The sequence below is a fragment of the Onychostoma macrolepis genome, chromosome 13, assembly GCF_012432095.1.
Source record: "Onychostoma macrolepis isolate SWU-2019 chromosome 13, ASM1243209v1, whole genome shotgun sequence".
Lineage (NCBI taxonomy): Eukaryota > Metazoa > Chordata > Actinopteri > Cypriniformes > Cyprinidae > Onychostoma > Onychostoma macrolepis.
Window position 1 is genome coordinate 29,940,223 of NC_081167.1, and position 22,004 is coordinate 29,962,226.

Below are 22,004 nucleotides of genomic sequence, written 5' to 3' on the forward strand. Positions count from 1 at the left end.
TGTTTATTGCAATATAGTAAAAATTAAATTCAGCATTACAGTAAAAATCCAGTGAGTCAAGTCAGTTATTGATAACTAATATTAAAACTACAAAAAAAAAAAATGCAATTGTTACATTCTCAAAAACACTATAGCTGACATTAGCATAAATGGCCTTATTTGAATGAAGAGATCTATATAAACAAACATAATATTTTGATAATGTTATGTAATGGAACAGACATCTGAAGGAAACTATTGCAAGCACATTACAATCTGGTTGCAAATGTATTTGTATTTAGGTTTCTGACATAAAAACAGCTCTAAATAATGTCTATTAGGAGTAGGTGATTAGCTATAGACTCCCTAACAGCAGCTGCGATAAACACTTCAGCACAAGTCATTTTTTCATATAAGACACTTTCACCCTTCCCAACGGATGGCACTGTGTGTTCAAGAGTCGTTCTGCTTTCAGCCCACGTCTTTCTGCTTCTACTTCAGCACATCTATTATTCATATCCCAAAGCCTACCTTCACTCAGAGAGTGTCGACCGGCCCAGACTGTCTGTCAGACTCCTCTAATGTAATCATTACAGGCCCCAGAACCCGAGAGAGACCCGAGCTGATTCCCTACCAGAGGGAAGAAATCAAGCATTGCAGCTAGAGTATGTGGAGTATTTGACCAAGATTAACCAGAGCCGGACGCTAATGTACTGAACACATGCTGTTACGGGCCGCCGACGGTCAAAGATCCTCATGAGATCTGACTTTGCCTGTGTGATTTTACCCCTGAGGTTATCGAGTACATCTCATCAAACCTCAAAATAACAAGTCTGACTCATAAGCCTATTTAAAAAAAAAAGAGATTGCTTGCCAATAATTTTCATCAATCGGATTTTCTCTCCAAATTATTGTAATGTATAGTTCAGTCATGAAACGCTAGATGGCACAGGCTGACGGGTTGTTAACGTAACTGATGATATTCAGAGAGTTAAACGACTTGGCACAAGCTGATTGGTTCATGTTGCTTATGCAGCCAATGATCTTACTGCCTTGCATTTATATGGCTGGCTAGCATTCACTTGACATTTCTGCAGCGCGCTTTCAGAGTTTCTCTGTAACCCTCCACCTTCCCCAGCTCCACCTGTATAGATCTGTTATGGGTTATTTTACATGCTATTGTGCAGCAGCAATATGTCTTAAATACTCACAGCACCGTATCGCCGTATGCATTGGCAGTAGCAAGTTCCTGTACTTGCTTGCAGCAGCAATAATCTACAACTACAGCAATAACCAACAGCAGCAGCAATTCAGCAGCAGCGTGGCAGATCTATTCCGCCAAGACCAAATGCATTAACACTGTCATATCCATCACCGTGCTAAATCTTCCGAGACTTGTCATGATTGATGTGGATGCATATACTGTCCATACGCTAATGTACTGCCTTTAATTAATACCGATTTGGATTTTTCAAATATATAGCAACTTTTAAAGTAATATTTTTTTTTTTTGCAATACAGTAAAAATAAAGTGATCCATTACAGCAAAGAAAGCGTGATGAGAATCAGTGTTGTTATTTTTAACAACAATTTTAAGTCATTTTCTTTAATAGAAATAAAATTTGGAAAACTAACTAAAAACTAGAAAATGCCACCTTGGCACCTTAATGAAATTTAATCAATTTAAGCTGAACTACTAACATTACTGAAGTTAAACTGAAACAAAAATGTATCTATTTAATATTTATTTTATTATTATTCATATTGATTTTCATAAATATTACAATTATTAAAGCCAAACAGAAAATATTTAAAAAGAAACAAAACTAATAAGAATTGACAAAAAAAAAAAAAAAAAAAAATCACAAAATTACAAACTAAACACTACTAATTTAAGCTAAAACGTAAAATTACTAACTTACTAAAATGTAAACTAAAAATATAAAATAAAAGCTAATTTAATATATATATTATTTTTTAATAATAGTATGTAATTAATAGTAAAAATGACACTGATCAGAATCAAAAATAATACATTTTGGGAAGAAAATGTGTTTAACTGTTATTAAAAGTTACAATGCACAAACCCATAATGGACCTGGAAATGCTCTCCTTAGTTTTTAATCAAAAGAAACCTCACAATGAAAGTCAAATTAACTTGGATCAGTGCAAAAGCAATAGCGTAATAGAATATAATCTACTGTAGATTTGTTAGCAAAGGTTCAACATATAACGCCACACCTAAGTCAGTACAAGTCAGAAAGTTATTATGCATGCAATGCCAATCAAAAGGCAAAGAACACTGGCAAAAATGTTAATTTTAACAAGCTTTTCTGAGTAAATATTACCAGTCAAATCAGTTTCTTTTGCTTTTATTTTTCCATCATTGGTTAATCGGACGCATTTGAGGTTCAAAACGGCCATAAAGTTCATTATGAAGTTAACAGACACAGTAAATGTCCTCATGAGGTTGAATTTTCATGTAACACAATAGAAAACCCCAGCCATTAGGAGCACAGAAACAACAGATGATGTCATCTGACAGGCCTCATCTCAAAGGAAATGACATCAGCGCTTCCCTTCCCCGGCCTCTACGCCTAACAAGACACGCTGATGGACAAAATCCTTCAGACAAACCAGTTTAAATCAATAGCAATCGAGTTTGCCTCCCTGCAAAGTTCAGCCACTTCCTTCACAAAACTAAAGTTGTCTTCTCTGGTTTAATTTAATTGCTCATAAGAGGACCACAAGGTTTTAAGGCAGGAAGCTGAGGAGTGCATTGTCAGGTCTACTTTTCAGACACATGTATCCTGTTACATCAGCAAGAGAGCATTTCCAAACAGGCCTGTTTTAACCGAATTTGTACAGGTCATTTTCTGTACATCAGATTAGTTTAAATCTGTAACTCAAAGCCGTATTGGTGTCCTTCCTCTATATAATGGCCTACTTAGGGGAATATTCATGCAATAATTGAGATGTTGTTGATAATTCCATACATTTAGATTTCACAGATGGGCTGAATGAATTCAGACCAGAAATACTGGCTGAGCAGGTGAATTTGCTGCAAAGATAATGCATTTCATTTTAGAAAAAAAGTCTGAATATGAAATAATGGTGCACTGTAAATGGCTCTGTCCCAAAACATACCGTGTAGGCATTTTATCCATTATGATGCATTCAGGGCCATTTGTGACCTGGAAGAGACATAAAACTTTCTAAAAACCGACTAGATTTTAGTAGGTGAATGAAACTTTGCAAGTGTAGTTGCAAGTCTAAACCCTCAAAATACACTTTTTTTCAGATCTTTTTTCAATTATTTTTTAAAAGATATAACCATTTATATCTCGGGTCATTTTGGACCCGAGCATGAATGGAGTACAATTTGGCCGTCAAATGTACTTGTGTAAAATTATAGCGAAGTTTAAACTACTGTCAGAAAGCTTGAGGGTGAGTAAATGACGACAATTTAAATTTTTGAGTGAACTCTCTCTTTAAGTCTCTATTTGTATGACAGTTGTTGCCTACACAGAACGTTCCATATCGGTCACTTACGAGAATGGAGCTGCTAATGTAAACAGTATACAGCAGCTCTAAGTTTAGGAACAGAACCACTGTAAATACTATAAAACATTTTATGGACACATTCATCTTTAGGAAGTCAAACTTCGCTTTCTTTACCAACAGTCTCACTTCTGAAAAATTCTCAATCAAGATTAAGATTTTGTCAGTTTCATATAAAAAAACAGGGAAGAATGAATGAAAAAGAAAAACTGACTGCAAAGATGAGGTTGGATTTGCAGAAGTAAAGCCTTTAGAAACAACTATTTTTGTTGGCGTTTCTGCAGGTGAATCTAATTCGGAGTACATCATGTTCATGTTCGAGATTAAGTAAAAAAAAAAAAAAACAACATACAGCAAGTTGCACATTTGAAGTCAAAATGTTTGTGCTGAAAACAACTTTATGACCTCGAACACAAAATCAGCCCTCCAACTCCAACTGATTTTATGTGCCTGTTTATTTTTGCATGTCTTGGACCACAAAGAAAGATAAGCTGTTTGGAAAGTTGCCTGCTGTCCCTCGGCCTAAAGAGAAATATATATCAAAGGTTTACTGATGTATAAAAACACTCCGGGTAAAATGCTTTTCTTGGTTGTTTTAATATGTTTATGCAACACAACTGAAACATATGGTAAACTGGTCTTGTAATGCAATGATTTGAGAACCTGTTTCAGACAATATGATGATAAAATATACTAGAAATGATTAAACTATTGCAGTAAATATTGCATCATTAATCTCTGAAGCATTGTTGCAACATGTTTAGGTAAGCCATGCATAGTTAAAGTCAACATGAAATCAACATTATTTACTTTGTTTTTTTATACATATTTCTGGTTTTATTGTCAATGATTCATCGATAGGTGTTATTGGGTTGTGAACACCATTTCATGTTGACTTCAAAGAAATAGTTCACCCAAAAATGAAAATTTCAACTGTTTCTTTCACTTGCTGTTTCTTTTCATCAGCTGTTTGGACTCTCATTCTGACGGCACCCATTCACTGCAGAGCATCCATTGCAATACTACATTTCTCCAAATCTGATGAAGAAACAAACTCATCTACATCTTGGATGACCTGAGGATGAGCACATTTTCAGCAAATTTTCATTTTGAGGAGAACCGTTCCTTCAACATTCATGGCTCTGAATGAAGGACACACAGCTAGACAAACATCAATGCTGTAATGTGAAGTGGCCACAGCTGTTGAAAGGTCAAACGCACACGAGACATTCTCAGTAACAGTCAGATGCGCTCAAGTGACCTCGACGTCAAAGTGTGGGCCACCGCTGCGAGATCCATCCCTTGATCTCTCTGAATAAAGCAGATATGCGTGGAGCAAAGCATGCGCTTTCCAAGCAGCTTTGGAAGTGTGTGGGAGATGAACAGATCTGTCCATTTTTCGACAAAAGACGTGGGTTGGCTTTCTCTATACTTATAGGCCATGACCCTTCAGTATGGAATCAATCGTTTAAAATGCATCAAAGACGAAGAAATCCCTTGTGAAACAAAGGGTACACTTTAGCACACTTTTACAAAGAGGGTTTATGTAAATTATATACTTTAAAAATATATTCTTAAGTGCAAACTGAATGTAATGTTCTCTGACACTTAATTGCATGCTATTTGCAATGAAATAAATTTATTATAGGTTAAATTCAAATGAAATGCAATAAGTTAAGAGTGGTTTTTGGTGAAATGATTACATGCAATTTCATAATTCTATCGTACCTTGAAACATGGACTTAAATATGCATTTAAATATACATATATTTGTAATACACGTTTGTCAATGAAGAATGAAAATTATTAATAAAATTTAAAATATATTAATGTTAAATGTAATATTATATAACACTATAGTTAAAATAAGTTTACGTATGATTTAGTATGTTAGTCAACATCAAAATAAGTACTTTAAAAGCACAACAAAAGATAAAAAAAATTAATTGTACTTTTTAAAAGTGTACTTAAGTGTGTTAACAGTCATGAAAGTCTACTCTCTTTAAGTACACTTAAAGCCCTATTCGGACGGGACTAGTTTTACAGGGGGTCGTTAGAGAAATGTGTGTTTCACAGATGTACTTGGTGATTTTAATCCCGTCCGAATCTGCAATGTCTGTGTTTTTCTCACACAACCTCTGTAATAAATCCAGAGCAAATTACCTACTGTTTTTCAGCAAACTCAGTGATCCTCTGAGAAAACTAATCCCGTCCGAATGCGATGTTTCCTTGTGTGTTTTGGCCAACGTGAATTACCGTAGATGCTCTTACCGCACTCATGTTTGATATATTTGCCTCCCGGCAAGGAAAGAATAAGTAAATAAATGTAAAAAAATAATAAAATCAAGAGCCAGATCACGTAAACCATTCAGACTGGCTATTGTAATATCTGCGTCAGGTAAAATTACTGCACGTTTATTTTACGTTCATTTCTGCACTCAATTACATAATGTTTTAATTGCACCTTTATGAAAATTAAACACGGGTTTACTACAAATAAATAACTAAAGCAACCACACATTAACATGGTTTTGCTATACTAGCCATATAGCTTCACCATGGTATTTGTAGTAAAACTGTTATACTAATGGTAATCAATCCGAATGACACGCAATGCACACATACAGAGTGCGTGACCTCTGAAACGCCCAGATGTACAAAACAGCCCCTCCCACCTCTGTAATAAACACAGATGTTAGTCCTGTCTGAATTGGTACATGGAGGAAAAAAAAAAAAAAAAAAAAAAAAAATCGCAGACGGTCAGGTGATAAGAATCGAAACTCAAACGTAGTTTAGAAACCTAGTCCCGTCCGAATAGGGCTCAAGTTACCTTGTATTTCATTATATTAACTAAAAGTACTGTTTTTTACAAATATATACTTTTAAGAAGAGCTGTAAGTGTAACATCCTAAAAGCTGCACACACAAAAGCACCTAATTCTAAAGGTAATACACGAGGGCGGCATTCATTTTCAGTTTCAATCTGAACTGCAACAGGCTTTTCATGCAAGACACTTGAGATGGGCTTCAGTGCCTAAAAGGAAGCCATTTTATCCTTCCTTTGGGAACAGCTTTCATGCACTTATGTCTTCAAATGCTGTCTTGGTAAGCAGCTCACTAGGTTTTTGGTTCAGTGCATTCTGCCATCTTGAATCAGAGATCAAATGCACAAAACACATCACAAATTGTGTCCATTTTTCAAAATAATTGTATAATGGGTTAACGTGTATGTGTGCATCGATCAGCAGCCCAACAGTGAGTGGGATTGGATGCTCTCCACACAGCGCCGCATTCATGCGCCAACAGATCATCCATTCATGCGTTCAGCAGTGTTGTGTGTCTCTGATCGCTCGCAATCTGAAACTACACAGCGCTAACGATCACACGCTCTCATCCCGCACGGGAAGACAGACCTCATTGTTGACGCCAGCTTTATCCTTCTGCTGCTTTGAGAAGGAAAAATGACTCAAATCATGTTCCCAGAATCAAATCCAAAAAGGTTTTGCAGTTGTTATCTTACAGTGGGACGGGCCCATGGATAAGCTCAAATAAACAAACATTTGGAATAGACACTCGCACTACATTTCTACAGTTTTGCAAGAAAATGTGAAAACTGGGTTGTAGGTGGTTGCCATGGTGTTGCTATGATGTTACCAGCATTTATTAGCATGTTTCTACTATAGTTCCTAGGGTGTTGTGGATGGTTGCCAAGGTGTTGTTATGCAGTTCTTTAGGTGTTGTGAGGGATTTTAGCATGGTTCTATGTACTGTACCTCCAAAGGTGTTGGGGGTGGTTGCCAAGGTGTTGCTATATGGTTGCTACGGTGTTCACAGAAGTTTTTGTAAGGTTCTATGTACTGTAGTTCCAAGGGTTTTGTGGTTGGTTGCCAAGGCATTGCTATGAGGTGGTTAAGGTGTTGTGAGGGATTTTTATCATGTTTCTATGCAGTTTCTAAAGTGTTGTGAGTGGTTGATAGGGCGTTGCTATGTGATTGCTAAGGTGTTCTCAGTGGTTTTGCATGTTTCTATGTACTGTTGTGGCTGTTAGCCAAGGCATTGCTATGTGGTGGTTAAGGTGTTGTGAAGGACTTTAGCATATTTCTATGCAATTTCTGAAGTGTTGTTAGTGGTTGCCAAGGCATTGCTACACAGTTGCTGAGGTATTCCGAGGGGTTTTATCATGTTTGCAGTTTCTAAAGTGGTTTCCAGGGTGTTGCTATGTGTTCTGGGAGGTTATAGCATGATTCCATGAAGCTCCTGGGGTGTTGTGGGTGGTTGCCAAGGCGTTGTTATGTGGTTGCTGTGTTCCGAGTTGTTGGTCGTGTGTTGCTATGTAGTTGCTACTGTTTGCAGATTGTTTTCAGCATGTTGCTAAGTGGTTGCTAGGTGGTTACTTATGCTGCCATCACGTGCTATCAGAAACTTCCTACTTTCCCACTTCTGAAGTTGTAATTACGAGTTTGTCGTTTTCAAGGGCTTTGCGGTAGGAAAGAACAGAAATCATGGTGGACAGCCTATTCATTCTTGCCGGTTTCTTGGGGGAATCTTATTAAAGCCAAAAGGTGTAGATTAGAAGATATTTAGTCAATATCCAACAGGTTTTGAATAAAAATGCAGCATCCCATTCATAGGTAACCATATAAACATTCACAGTGCTATCTAGATATTCACCGGCTGACGATTTTTACATTACGGTCAAATAAATTTGCCATTTTCGCTGTGTTCAATACATACAATATGCATTAAATGGTTATTTATATACGTAAATATACAAGACTGTAATGGCAGGAGAAAGCAATATAGATGAAGCAAAAAACGAATAAAACTTACAGTACTACTGCTGTGTTTTTCTCCTCCACCATGTTAAAAGTTAATAGCTCGCCCAACTCAAAAACTTGGGTATCAAAATTATCTCAGAGTTTCACAGTTGTAAATACGACTAGGGATGCAGTTCATGTCCAATTTCTGACTAGGAAACTCATATTTACGATTACTCCAATAGCATGGGAAGGCAGCATTAATAGCTCAAGTAGCAATGCCTGTTCACAACAAGAACGATAACTATAAAGTCTTAATAACAGTTAAAATACCGAAGACAACCATAACGTTAACAACATAAAAAAGGTCTCTTTGGAGTCACTTTAAAACTATATTTATCATTATAGTTATCATTCTAGGTGTGCCTTTGGAGTCCAAGTCACAGTTTTGTTTTTATTAGTTTTATAATAACAACAAACAAACAATATGGGATAGAAATCAGCACAAAAATCATAGTAGAACACATAGTACTATAGTGATTTGTTCTCGGTCGTCTATTTTGTCTAGCGTGTTGGCTAAACGCCTCATCATGGCCGCCACAGTGCTGCCTTCAGTTCCCCTGATACATTATTTACATGTTCCCCTCACAGCTCGTCTCAGAGAATCAGGGCATGAGGAAACAGGAGCTTAGCTTGGGCCTCCGTTCCCTCGGCTGGGATAAAAATACAGAGCGGCTGGGGCCGTGACAATGGGAAAACAGGGAGTCCCGCCCTCGCCATTAATCCCTCCTGACGCGTCTCCTGAGGGCAAGGATTTGTTACAAGTCAATGCAGCACCTACAGTACGCAAAACAACACGGCCCTTCTCAGGATTTCAAAAGCGGTTTGCGCTGCGAGACCGTTGAAACAAAAACCAGTGTTTATTTAACCTGTTGTTTACCTCTTCTGCTTCGAAATGTCAAGGAAAAAGAAAAGAAGGGTTTCTCTGGGAGTTCCTGCCAAGATGTGTCAGATAAAACTGACAAGCACTGACAGAGAACAGAGCTTGAGTTTTATATAATCTCCTTCACTCTGAGGAGGAAGAAAAACATCTACGGCTTTAATGTTTTTGCTCAAGGCCTCGTCCCCGTGTGGAGCAGTCATTTAATCTGCCGTACTGCACTTTTAGACACCGCTATGTAATGATCTGTCGGGGTGGATGAGCGTCAACAATGCAGCGACTCGAAGGTGGTGAGATGATTTTGAGGAGCCCCTACGGCCCGATTTAAAGCGATGAATGGCATTCCTGCAGCGCAAATGCAGGCAGGACTCGTCACGAATGCGTGCGCATGTTTACCTCAGATACTCTTTCAACCAATCAGCATGTCATGAAGGTTTCCGAAACACGACTCTGCATTTACCCTGACCTTCAAAGCACGTGGCACCTAGTTGACCTGAACTGAGCAGCGCTCTTTAAACTGAAGTACATGCTTGTTGCATGGATCAGGGGTTAAAAAAGGGGTAAAAAATTATACAAAAATAAAATGGGGCTGAATTAATAAACTGAAAATAAATAAAGTGGATTTCAATAAATAAAATATTTAAAAATAATAAAACATTTTAAATAATACATCACAGTACTACTGTTAAAAAAAAAAAAAAAAAAAGGTTGAGCCAACTTAAAATTAAGGCATCCAGCTTCAGCAGATTTTTGAGTTTTCTTGACTTGTCGTTTTAAGTTTATACAACAAAAATTTGAGAATCTCCCACAAAAATAAGTTTATTAAACTCAAAAATCTGCTTTTTTTTTTTTTTTTTTACAGTGTATAGTAAATAGACAAAATAGTGCGGCATAATAGAAACTAAATATTTCTCAAATAATATTTTACACATTTATAATAGCCTATGAATTTTTAATAGTATTAAATCATGAAAATATATAGCTGTAGAATATACTGGAATGTTTGTTTTTTACATTTACTCTTTATTGCTTTTGTTCCTCTTTTGTAAGTCCCTTTGGATAAAAGTGTCTGCTAATATGGTGCATCACATCAAGACATCAATAAAATCACCAAAAGTGGTTGGTTTTGCAATATAAATCTGATGCAATATTTGATTTGGAGAAGATCTTCAATGAATAATGAATAAATGACAAACATAATTTTACGCGGTTTGTCACATTAATGCTGCGTTTCTCTTTTGTAAGTCACTTCGGATAAAAGCGCCTGCTAAAAGATTAAAAGTAAAATTCATAAAATGTAAATGAAGCTACAATGAGGGTATATAAACAAATAATGACAACCTTAAATTTTGGGTGAACTGTTCCTTTAAATGTTTTGAACAAGTATGCATCTATTCTACGGAATTCTGCATATTTTCCCTAAAAGTCAGCACAGAAATGGGAAAAAGGCCCGATTTCGTCTAAATCCAGTGCAGGAAAGTCAAATGTGAGGGGATTTGATCCCTACAATGAGTTGCCGTGTTGGATCAGATGGCACAGCTGTTAGCACTCCAAGCACGTACACCTCTCTTTATTTTTAGGAAGTGCCAAGGATTTTTCCCCCTCCCCCCCTCTGTATTTTTTGCAACGCATGACACAGGGCTTAAGACTGCTTTGGTAATTAAAATCCCCCCACCGCTGCCCCTGCAACACGCCGCCATTATTATTAGCACGACTGTGACTCGGTTTACATTTCCTCAGCGTCTGCTGGCATGACAGCGCTCGGCTTTCTCCTCGCTTGCACCATGATCCATTTCAGGCTGCACACTCTCTCTCTCCCCCCCACTGGCACGTACACACAGTTGGCAGCGAGAGCTGAACGACAGCACATAGCAATGCATTTCTGATTGTCTGTGGTAATCCGGTGGCCTGTTTTGAAATGCATGCATTGTGATCAAGGCACATTCATGTGAGTATAAGCAATATTTGCACAATGCATGCATGCAAAATGTCAAAAACATAAAATAAAAAAAATGCTTTGACCAATTATTCACATGCAGAGAATTCAACTCTTCAATTATTTAATGCATGTTACTGCAATGCAAACACACAAAGCACTTTTATAGTGGAGTTGCCTCACATAAACTAATAAAGTAATGACAGGGTCATTTGTCAGAGATCTCCTTCAATCATGTCGGCCTACAGGTTCTGGTGGTAAACTAGTCAACACCATGAGGACTAGAGAGCCAGGGAGGTTATCAAAGAGGCTGGAGCAACAGTGCCCCCTGTTGAAACTATATGACAGACTCACATTCACACACGGTTTACAGGATTATAGTCTGTACAACACCAGCTGGTCTAATATCATACACTCACACCCCAATCGGTCTTATCTATGGTAAAGTTAAGTTTAGCACAAGCCTCAATTTATTCATAAATCGAAAACCCCATAATAAAACTCCATATATAGGCAAATTCGTCTCCCAGGTTCTGATGTAATAGTACCTGCACCACTCTATTACCAAAAGCAACTACAACAGCAAACGCTTGGCTTCTGCATTTTAACAATGCTGAGACTGCATTATGTTCCAGTGCCAGTAACAAGAACAAGGCTTTCTCCATTGACCGCAGAATCATTCACACACAACACCACATATCAGCTTCACTCCCTCTAACTGACTTGAGGTCAGTGAGACATGCTTATTAAAACTTAATTAAACCATTAAAATGGAATAAAAAAAACAAAAAGTGTAATTTCACAGGGCTAAAAATGTCATTTTTGTAATGAAACTTTTAATAAACTGTTGTTAAATTGTAAAATTTTCATGATTTAAATTCATTGAAGACCACACACAAAAAAAAAAAACAGAATTCAGAAAAATTAAATCATTTAAATGGAATCCAGAAAACTTTGGGGAAAATCTAGAAGAATTTGGGGGAAAATAAAACAATTTAAGAAAAAATTACATCTCATAGGGCCCTAAAAATATAATTTTTGTAATTAAACTCTTACTAAAATGTTAAATTGTAAGTTTCATGATTTCAATTAATTAGACATGCTTTTTGATGAACCATTCATCAAATGGGGGATAGGAGGAAAAAAAAAGAAAAAAACAGAAATTGGGAATAAAATGAAATAAAATCGATTTCATGAAAAAATAAGACAGATTTCATAAGGCCCTATACCATCATGAAATAAATTACACTTTAAAACATTCAAATTTTAATTTAAACAATTTCACAATATTATTGTTTTACTGTATTTTTGATAAAATAAATGCAGCCTTGGTGAGCAGATGTGTGTGTATGTATGCATGTATGTATGTATATACACACATAATACTTGATATACTGCCTTTAATTCATGCTATTTTTTAATTTATATAAATGAGGATAAATTACCATTTTCATTTTAGGATCTCTATCCCTTTAAAGCCCAAATCAAATCTCAGCAGCTTCCCTCTTAGCACGCTTTTCCCGTCTTATGAAAGTAAGGGAGGGAGCAGCTTTGGTATGAGTGCATGAGTTCATGGAAAACACACCGTCTGTCATTATGTTTTTATTCGACGGTTCTTGGCTCCAGTTGCGTTTTCATATTTTATTTTCTCTTTTTAGAGAAGTATTTTCCAGTTCCTGTCTCTTGGCAGCGCCGAGCGCCAGACTACACCTTCCAAACACAGTTAAAAAAATATATATATATATATATATACACAAGAAAGAAAGAAACCAGCTGCAGACTTGGATAAAAATAATTAGGCCTTTATTTGTCTTCCAGCAGGGAAGCTTCCAAAGCGACCAAACCCTTTCCTGTGCTGCGGTCATTAGAAGCTCTCTGATGCTTTACTGCTGTGTGAATGAAGCTTTAAGCAGCTGAACATATTCCTCCAAAACAAAACTAATTAAGGCTAGAGTAAATGCGGATAAAATATCACAACTCCTATTTTCTCAGGCCAAACAGACCCTCCCAAACTCCTCTGGAGCTGGACTGAACCTCATGTAATCGGGACTTGCTGCATAAAGTCTGGCACACATTACACTTTATACTGGCCGAGAAATGCCCATTTAAACAGAAAAAGATCATCAGACTGACATTAATAACCATTCTGTAATGAATATCACCCTATGACATCATTACAGTGTTTACGTCATTGTAAACTTACAGTACCAAAGTGACCATCAACCTTTCAAAGACAAACTCGGACACAAAAGCCAACAACAAAAACATGACACCACCGTTTAAACTTCAACGTATAAGCAACTGCCACAAAACCACACCCACCAGCTTTACAATTAGCCTACAACAACTTGATTGGCTGATGAATCCGTCAATCTGAAATTAGATTCTAGTTGTGTTCCAGAAGTAAAAATCCCATTCATATTCTCCATTGGGCAACTTCTAAACATTTAATGACAGACCTACAGTGAGCTACGAGGTTGTTAATCAATTAAAAATGTATTATTTCAACAATTACAATCTAGCAAAATTAAATAAAATTTTAAGTGACCCTTCGCAAAGACCCGCCCCCCTAGTTACTGTAGCTGTGTCCGACAAGCCATGCCGCTCTCACGCCACGCCATCATGTTCTCACGCATTAGAAAATACGTTGCCGATCAAAGAGGACACTGACAACGCTCCGACAAACAAGACAGAGCAGGTTACTTTAGGTATGAAACACGTGTCATTCAAATTTGGTCATTTTTTAAAGAAATTCAAACAATAAATACCGATTTGTGGCTCTTTAATGTGTCGTGACACATCGCTATAGCACCTAATTTCAAGCAGTACGTGAACCGATCATCTTTTCATATTTACTACTCTTTATAGCACAGAATAAACATAAATGAACATCAGAAGGTATGTTGTTTCAGCCACGGAAAGACGTCAAAATACAGTAGATTAACGCCTGTGGACTTGAACTCTACACTCATGTTTGTTGGACAAATGACAGATTCAGCATTATGATTGGCCAGATCGCCTGTCAATCAAACTCCAGGTGAAGAGTGAATTTACCTCAGACTTTTTTTTTTTTTTAAACCCTGTGGGAAAAATGAATGGGAAAAGTACTTCTAGATTCCAACTCACTCATCATTTGTAAACATCCTGTAAAATTCTGATTTGATAAACCTTTCAAAAAAAAAAAAAAACTTAAAAAAAATAAATAAATAATCTCTCTCTCTTTATTTATTCCTTCCCTTGCTAGCTTGTACTTATTTAAACAATGCCTGAGACTTGGTGTTACAAGCACTTCGTCTGTCTGATTGCCTCTTCAAGATGAATGGCTTTATGTAATCCCCAATTGGAAGTAGCTTTGGATAAAAGCGTCTGCAAAATGACTAAATGCAAGTGTAAATGTAACATTGTACACATACAATGTATACAGTGCAAATGGCAGAATCAGGAGCAAAACTACATAGCAACACGAAGCAAATAAAGATAAAAAGGACAAGAGTTCACCACGGTTATACCACACTACAACCCAACAAGACATCAGTCAAAAACACAAAACTACCCAAGGATGGAACTGGAAAATGGTTTCAATATAACTATGAAATTCAATACATTTTTATAAGATTATGTAAATCCGCTCAGAAATATGCAAAACAGATCTCAGTCGACTCAGTTTCTATAAAATCTGGAGTTTTTGTGTTTTGCTGTTTTTCTGTAACGTAGAATAAAACAAAAGCATAGAGAAAAACTCTCAAATACATTTTTAAAATATTTCATAGACAAACTGAAATATGCAGTTTTGATTGTGTATTTTCAGTTCACTTGCTGCTAAAAGCCTTAAAACACTTTCAAAGATCTGATGCCACTAACCTGATATACTTCAGCAAATCCAGTGATTATATCTTCATCATAAGCGCTGATTGTATCATTGCATCCGCTTTAAACACGATTTCGTTGCATGATTATTCCTATTATTGATATTACTAACATACCCAGATCAATTGACTATTTATGCTACTATTTACGCAACCACTTCCGCTTGTGCCTCGGGCGTTTCCGGTTATCAGCGTGCAACGCGCCTGAACGTGTTATTTTATGTTCCACTACGCTGACTTTCGTAAACACGCGGTATAGACGCGTCTGTGTTGCCAGGTCCGCGGTTTTCAGGCGGAATTGTGCTACTTTGATACTGCCGCTGCATAAAGGGATAGTTTTACTTTTGATTAGCAGTTGGGCTGGGTTTTATTCGCAGACCTGGCAACCTTGCGTTCGATCGAAATGTATAATTGTTATTTACATATAGCGAAACGTAACAATAATACTGACTAAAACACACATTTAATAGAAATAAAGTGAGGAGTTGGTTATGTTTGAGGCTGATCTGTGATGAAACGGTTTGAGAGTAAAGCAGTCAATTGGCGGAAAATAGTTTTTATTTGATGAAAACTATTTAAAAAATAAAAGCATATAACAAAACTACCAATAGTAAAAAAAAAAAAAAAAAAAATCATATTAGGTGGAAAACTTAACCTTAAAAAATACAAACTTAAAAATACATATAGCAAAATTACCAAAATTTAAAATGATAAAAATAAAAACTGAAAAGACAAAAATATAATCTAATTCAAAATATTAATATATAGGCTACTATAATATAAATATACTAAAATAACACTGTACCCCAGGCATCCTCAAATCTGGCCCACTCCTGCAGAGTTTAGCTCTAAGCCTAATCAAACACACCTGAGCATGCTAATCAGAGTCTTCAGGATCATTAGAAAATCACAGGTAGGTGAGTTTAATCAGGGTTGGAGCTAAACTCTGCAGCAGATTGGCCCTCCAGGGGAAGATTTGAGGAACCCTGCTGTACCCTAAGCATAAGTTGTGAAAGTAATTAAACCTTAAACATGACACTATCATGAGCATTCAGACCTGTGTTCCTCTGCAGAATGTTTGAGGCTGAGAATAAAATGAGGCGTCAGTGTCGTGACAAATCATTTGACACTGAATGAGTTTGATAAATGCTTCACTAAAATGGTTTGTAGCAGAGCTGAATCCACTGCCGTCTCCATTTATAAATCTGTCCACATCATTATTCCTGGAAAATCTGAGCGCAGTTGGACAGAAGGTGGATTTATTTCTGCTGGTTTCTCCAGCGAACACTTCAATTATCCACCAGTGCCAGATAAAGACGGTTTCAAACCCAAAACACATACAGTAGATCATCATCAGAACGTCCTGACCTTCTCGTCAGTCAGATTTACTGGGAACCCTCACGTCTAAACATTTGAGCTTACAGAAACCACAGAGAAACAGGAAAAGAGCTTCATTAGTTTAACAACCTAGTTTACTGTGAGAAAAAATTGTTCCTATAATTATTAACAAAATAATTGATTGCATTTTAAAGTTAAAATTTCAGTTTTTTTCGGCTTTGCAAGTTTGTGTGACATTATTAACTAATCGCTGTAATGTATTTAACTATTTATGAATAACATAAGAGTACTAAAACTTAAAAATTACAAGGAAAAAATTGTTTTCGTTAAATGAAATAAATTCTAAATATTAGATGAAAATTTAAACAAATTATAGACGTTGCCATGGCAAAACTAACTTAAAATAAGTTTTAATTGAAAATAAAATATAAATATAAACATTTAAAATAAGACAAAAAAAGCACATAAAATGAAAACAAAAATAAGTGTATTTTTATTTTAAATGAAAACTATTAAAAACCTGCACTTTTTAAAGTTTTAACTGGATATTTTAAATGAAAATTATAAATGTTTCCTTGACAACTAACTGAAAATAAGTGTTTTTTCATATTTGTGACCCTGGACCACAAAACCAGTCTTAAGTGTCAATTTTTCAAAATAGAGATTTATACATCATATGAAAGCTGAATAAATAAGCTTTCTATTGATGTATGGTTTGTTGAAAATCTGGAATCTGAGGGAGCAAAAAAAATCTAAATGTTGAGAAAATCACCTTTAAAGTTGTCCAAATGAAGTTCTTAGCAATGCATATTACTAATCAAAAATTAAGTTGTGATATATTTATGGTAAGAAATTTACAAAATATCTTCATGGAACATGATCTTTACTTAATATCATAATGATATTTGGCATAAAAGAAAAATCTATAATTTTGACCCATACAATGTTTTGTAGGCTATTGCTACAAATATACCTGTGCTGCTTTGTGCTGCAGGGTCACATTTGTGCCTCTTGGTAAAACAACAATCAAATAATCTATTTTTATTACTTATGGTTCATTTGTCATTTATACCACACATTTTGGCTAATTAGTAGTCTATCTGAATAGGAATATTTGCAACCATATGCACATAATATTTAATGTAGTGATCTTTGTTATATTTTGTAGTATGCCATTATAAACATATTTTGAAAAAGTTCTGAATGCCGGTGTTGACCAATAGCTTTAACTGTCTTTGATTATTAAACCAGGAGTTTTAACATAAAATATGCTTTATTGCTCTCTTCAATTCAGACAACTGTAAATCTCAACTGAAGTTTATAGTTTATAATAATCTGTGTGTTTGCACTGCCTCCTGGAGGAAGAGCACTGCAATCGTCAAATGATCAGCAGCATTGCAGGGAAATGAGTAAAACAGCACATGTAGAAATGTACAAATGCGAGCAAGAAGACATTCTTGATTAAAGTATTTAATGAATACAAAAAAGGAAGTTATTGTTTAAAGTTCAGTGCATACAAATTACAAATGTGCCCAAAACGCTTTCATACTCAAAACAATTCATAAACAAAAACATCTGATTACATTGCAGATAGATCAGCCATACTAATATATGATTAACTACTAAATGTGAAATATCCAAACACGACACAAAGGAACTGCTTTGTGTTTGTGTCTGCGACACATCAACAGATGACCTTTACAATCAGTCAAATATTCAACTCTTAATTTGATGCTTTCGTTTGTATTCAAAGACCTGTGATTGTCACAAGAAATCTTGTTTGGAATAAAAATATAACACCTCTTTATATGAACTATGATACTGCAAACTATGAACAAACAGAGAGTGCAGTGATCAGGATGACTGTGCAAGCAAACACCGGAATGAACATGATAAATAAAAGACCAGAGACCTGAAGATCAGCAGGTGGATCGTCACACACTAACAAACGCCACGTTTCACTCCACGTCATCTTCCTCCAGACTCGGAGAACTTACTATCCGCTGTGAACAGGAGAAATGATTGCGGTTAAAGGAATAGTTCACCCAAAATAAACATTTGTAGAAAATGTCCCCATCCTCAGGCCACCCGAGATGTAGAGGAGTTTGTTTCTTCATCAGATTTGTAGAAATGTGTCAGTGTCTCAGCAACGGATGCTCTGCAGTGAATGGGTGCCGTCAGAACGAGAGTCCAAACAGCTGATAAACACATCACAATAATCCACACCACTCCAGTCCATCAGTTAACATCTTGAGCTCCCATTCACTGCAGAGCATCCATTGCTGAGACGCTGATGCAATGCTACATTTCTCCAAATCTGATGAAGAAAAACTCTTGAGGGTGCAAATTTTCAGGTTTGGGTGAACTTTAGTTTAGTTCTCTACTAACAGCAAGTTGTCAATGTTCAAGAGGTGAAATAGCTAATAGTCACAGTGAAGACATGTAGCTTTGGAAAGTTCTCGGTTTTCTCTTGCATTCGTACTTGTCCCAGAAGCTACACGCAGCTCTTGGGGGGTTTTACAGAATGCGGTGATGGGTATGATATGCATGTTGAGCTCACCTGACTGATCGTTGGCAGTTTGGTGAGCAGCATCTGGAAGACGGGCGGAGGCAGAGTCTGCTGAAGCACCTGCAGGAGCTGCTGTGGTTGGCCGCAGACGGCGATGGCGTTGGTCAGGTGATCAACACCCTTCTCATAGTCTCCTGAGGAACATGTTTGGGCGTTTAACACTTCATGGCACGCAGAGAAGATCTAGAAACCTCGTGAAAAAGACACAGAGACAAACATCTCACCCTGTGCCAGCAGCTCCTCGCCCAGCTGAATCTCATCCAGGAAAAACTTCTGCACAGCTGTGGCATCTTTAAGATCTGGCAGCTGAAAGATAAAGACCAACAATCTCATGCATATGATCAAACTTCATCGCCTTCATAAAGCTCTAGAGAAGCTTTTAAAACTGAGGTCAAAGGACCAAAAACAGTAAAAAAAATAAAATTAAAAATAAATAAAAAGATCTGTCTAACTAAATAACTTGATTTTAAAAAATGTATAAAAATTAAATAAAATATTTAAATTAAAAAAAATTAAAAGAAAGTTTAAAATAAAGAGCCAACTAACTTTGATTATAATAAATAAAAAGATTAAAATGAGAGAATGAATACAATAAAACAGAATAAATAAATGTCTAACTAAAAATTATTAAAATAGAAATAAATCGATTAAAATATAAAATGATTTAAAATAAAAATAAGATCTAACTAACTAAATTGCTTAATATGTATAAATAACAAGTAAAATAAAAACAAATGCTTAAAAAAAAAAAACAACAACAGTAAAGTACTATAGCGACAGAAACATAATAATGTATAATAATGTAATGTAGCAGAATGTTAGGTCTTTATACATGAAAATATATAGCTGTCTTTTAAATTGTAAAAATATACATTTGTTTTTTTTTTGCATGAGGATGATCATATTTGGGGGTCTGTGGCATTTAATGCTTGAAAATTCCTGCTTTAGAGGAATATCTACTGAATTAATGACAAGACTCATAAACCTCTACACGTGATCAGATGTTTGACCTACTTCAGCGAGTCCAGATTTATTTTGAGCAGCTCTCTGCTTCTTCCGCCCTAAAAATAAATAAATAAAGAGAACAAAACAGCACATCAAACTACAGACATCTATATTAATTTATCTTATATTAACATATTTAATGCACATGCATATCAAGTAGCTGACTGCAACTTGAATTCAATCTTGAGACAGACAGACTGATTCAGCCGATATGATTCTTCTTCATCTACAACATCAGTGTATATTTACGTCATTCATATTGACTGATCTGTTTATGAAAGTATGATGACCTTATGATTCACAGGTGAACCGTTCATAGGAGATTCAATGAAGCATCGGGGGTCAAAATACAGTATCTGAACGTGACTGACCTGCTAGTTATTATCAAGACACTGTGTTATAATCTAACAGTGTTGGGAAGGTCACTTTGGAAATATAACAGGTTACAAGTTACCATATTTTAAAATGTAACAGTAGTGTAACTATATCAATTACTGTATTGAAGTAACGTAACGGTTTACATTTGATTACTTTTCTAAGTCTTTAACAAATTTAAACATTTAAAGCAGGGAGGGTTAACTTTACAGAACTCAACACTGGTTAGTATCAGACTTTCAAAGTCCTTCTTCATTTGAATTATGATTATAATAATACATTTTTAAGCACAGCCAGCGCGAAATCAGACTTTAGCAGCTATGTTTACTTTCTATGAGATCATTCTGCGGTTAAATACAGATTTAAAATCATAAGTTTAATAGCTATGATACGGTTTTTGAAATCAGATCTTTTCATAACTATGAGGAAACACTGGCATCTAACAATGCTTTGGAAAAAACTGTTTATCTTAAAAAGCATATACATAAAACTCGAGTAGGAAATGAAGCATGAACTCCTGAAACATTGGTGTCTCATATTTTAGAGCAGTCAATGCAATTTGGGGACTAAATAAATCAAAGCTGTATGCGTGTGAATGAAAATATTCAAATGTAACCGCCTTTGTAATCATTAGCATTTTTATAAATAGCGTTAGCTGTAATTTAATTACACACGTTTTCTCAGTAACTGAAACTAATTACAGTTTCATTCATTTTGTAATTAAAATACGTAATAATTTACACAATTTAAATCCGTTACACGATGTAACTAGTAACTAACTACACTGTAATCTCAGTGAATCCAAACTAACCAGCGCTAATCTGGGAGCTAGCCTCGCCGATCGCAGGACTCACGTTCACGCAGCCTGGTTTTGAAGGTCGGATCGCTGCGTCGTTTTCTGTCGAAATAGATACAGTACCCGATGAAGACCGCGCCGCAGAGGCCCGCGGCGATCGCGCTCGGTTTGCCGCCCATCATCGCGGCGCCGTTAACGGAGATCTGCTGCGACTTCTGCAGGGCACGTGCTCACGCAGCGGCTGAAGGACCCCTTCTGATGACGAAAGCTCTGTGGGAGGTGTTCGCTACAAACGCCTGAAAGATTAAAAACATCTTCGCGGAATACTGTATTCTAATTAGGGTGAAAATGCTTTTATTTTTGCAGTTGCTTTCAATTTTTCCCTGCCGTTTTGTTCTGATTTATTTTTGTATGCATAACTGTGTAACATTCAATATTGAACGAAAGTCTTTCTTCGGATTTATAGAAATCACATTTATGGAACACGTTTTACTCAAGTTAACTGGAACGGTTTCACTTCAAACACTAATAAAAACAACATTACTACATTATTTAATACTTACATTACCATCGATAAATGTTCATTTTTTTTTTTTTTCAGTTGAACGTCCATTAATTTCCAATTTTCCAGAGCTCATGATTGTTTTGTTTTACAGTGATTAATTTAGGCCTACTGGAAATATTTATATTTATATAACAGGCATCGATCTTTTGTATTAACAGATATAATTAATTATGCTTATTATTGTACAAATGTACAAATAAAAAATATACAGGTGCATCTCAATAAATTATAATGTCGTGGAAAAGTTCATTTATTTCAGTAATTCAACTGTGAAACTTGTGTATTAAATTCAATGCACACAGACTGAAGTAGTTTAAA

The 22,004-nt window shown here is 35.9% G+C and overlaps 1 protein-coding gene and 1 non-coding gene across 2 annotated transcripts; both read right to left on the reverse strand.

The window, feature by feature from the left end:
• Nucleotides 1-17,830: 17,830 nt before the first annotated feature.
• Nucleotides 17,831-21,399, reverse strand: tomm20a (translocase of outer mitochondrial membrane 20). Its single transcript, XM_058795936.1, has 5 exons — nt 21,180-21,399; nt 19,960-20,006; nt 19,170-19,251; nt 18,937-19,079; nt 17,831-18,379 (listed from the first exon to the last, which is right to left on the reverse strand). Exons 1-5 carry the CDS (start codon nt 21,301-21,303, stop codon nt 18,335-18,337), a joined length of 441 nt encoding a protein of 146 aa, XP_058651919.1. The 5' UTR covers nt 21,304-21,399; the 3' UTR covers nt 17,831-18,334.
• LOC131552833 (small nucleolar RNA SNORA14) lies at nt 18,775-18,906 on the reverse strand. Its single transcript, XR_009274061.1, has one exon. It is a non-coding gene; the product is annotated as a small nucleolar RNA SNORA14 (small nucleolar RNA).
• Nucleotides 21,400-22,004: the final 605 nt, after the last annotated feature.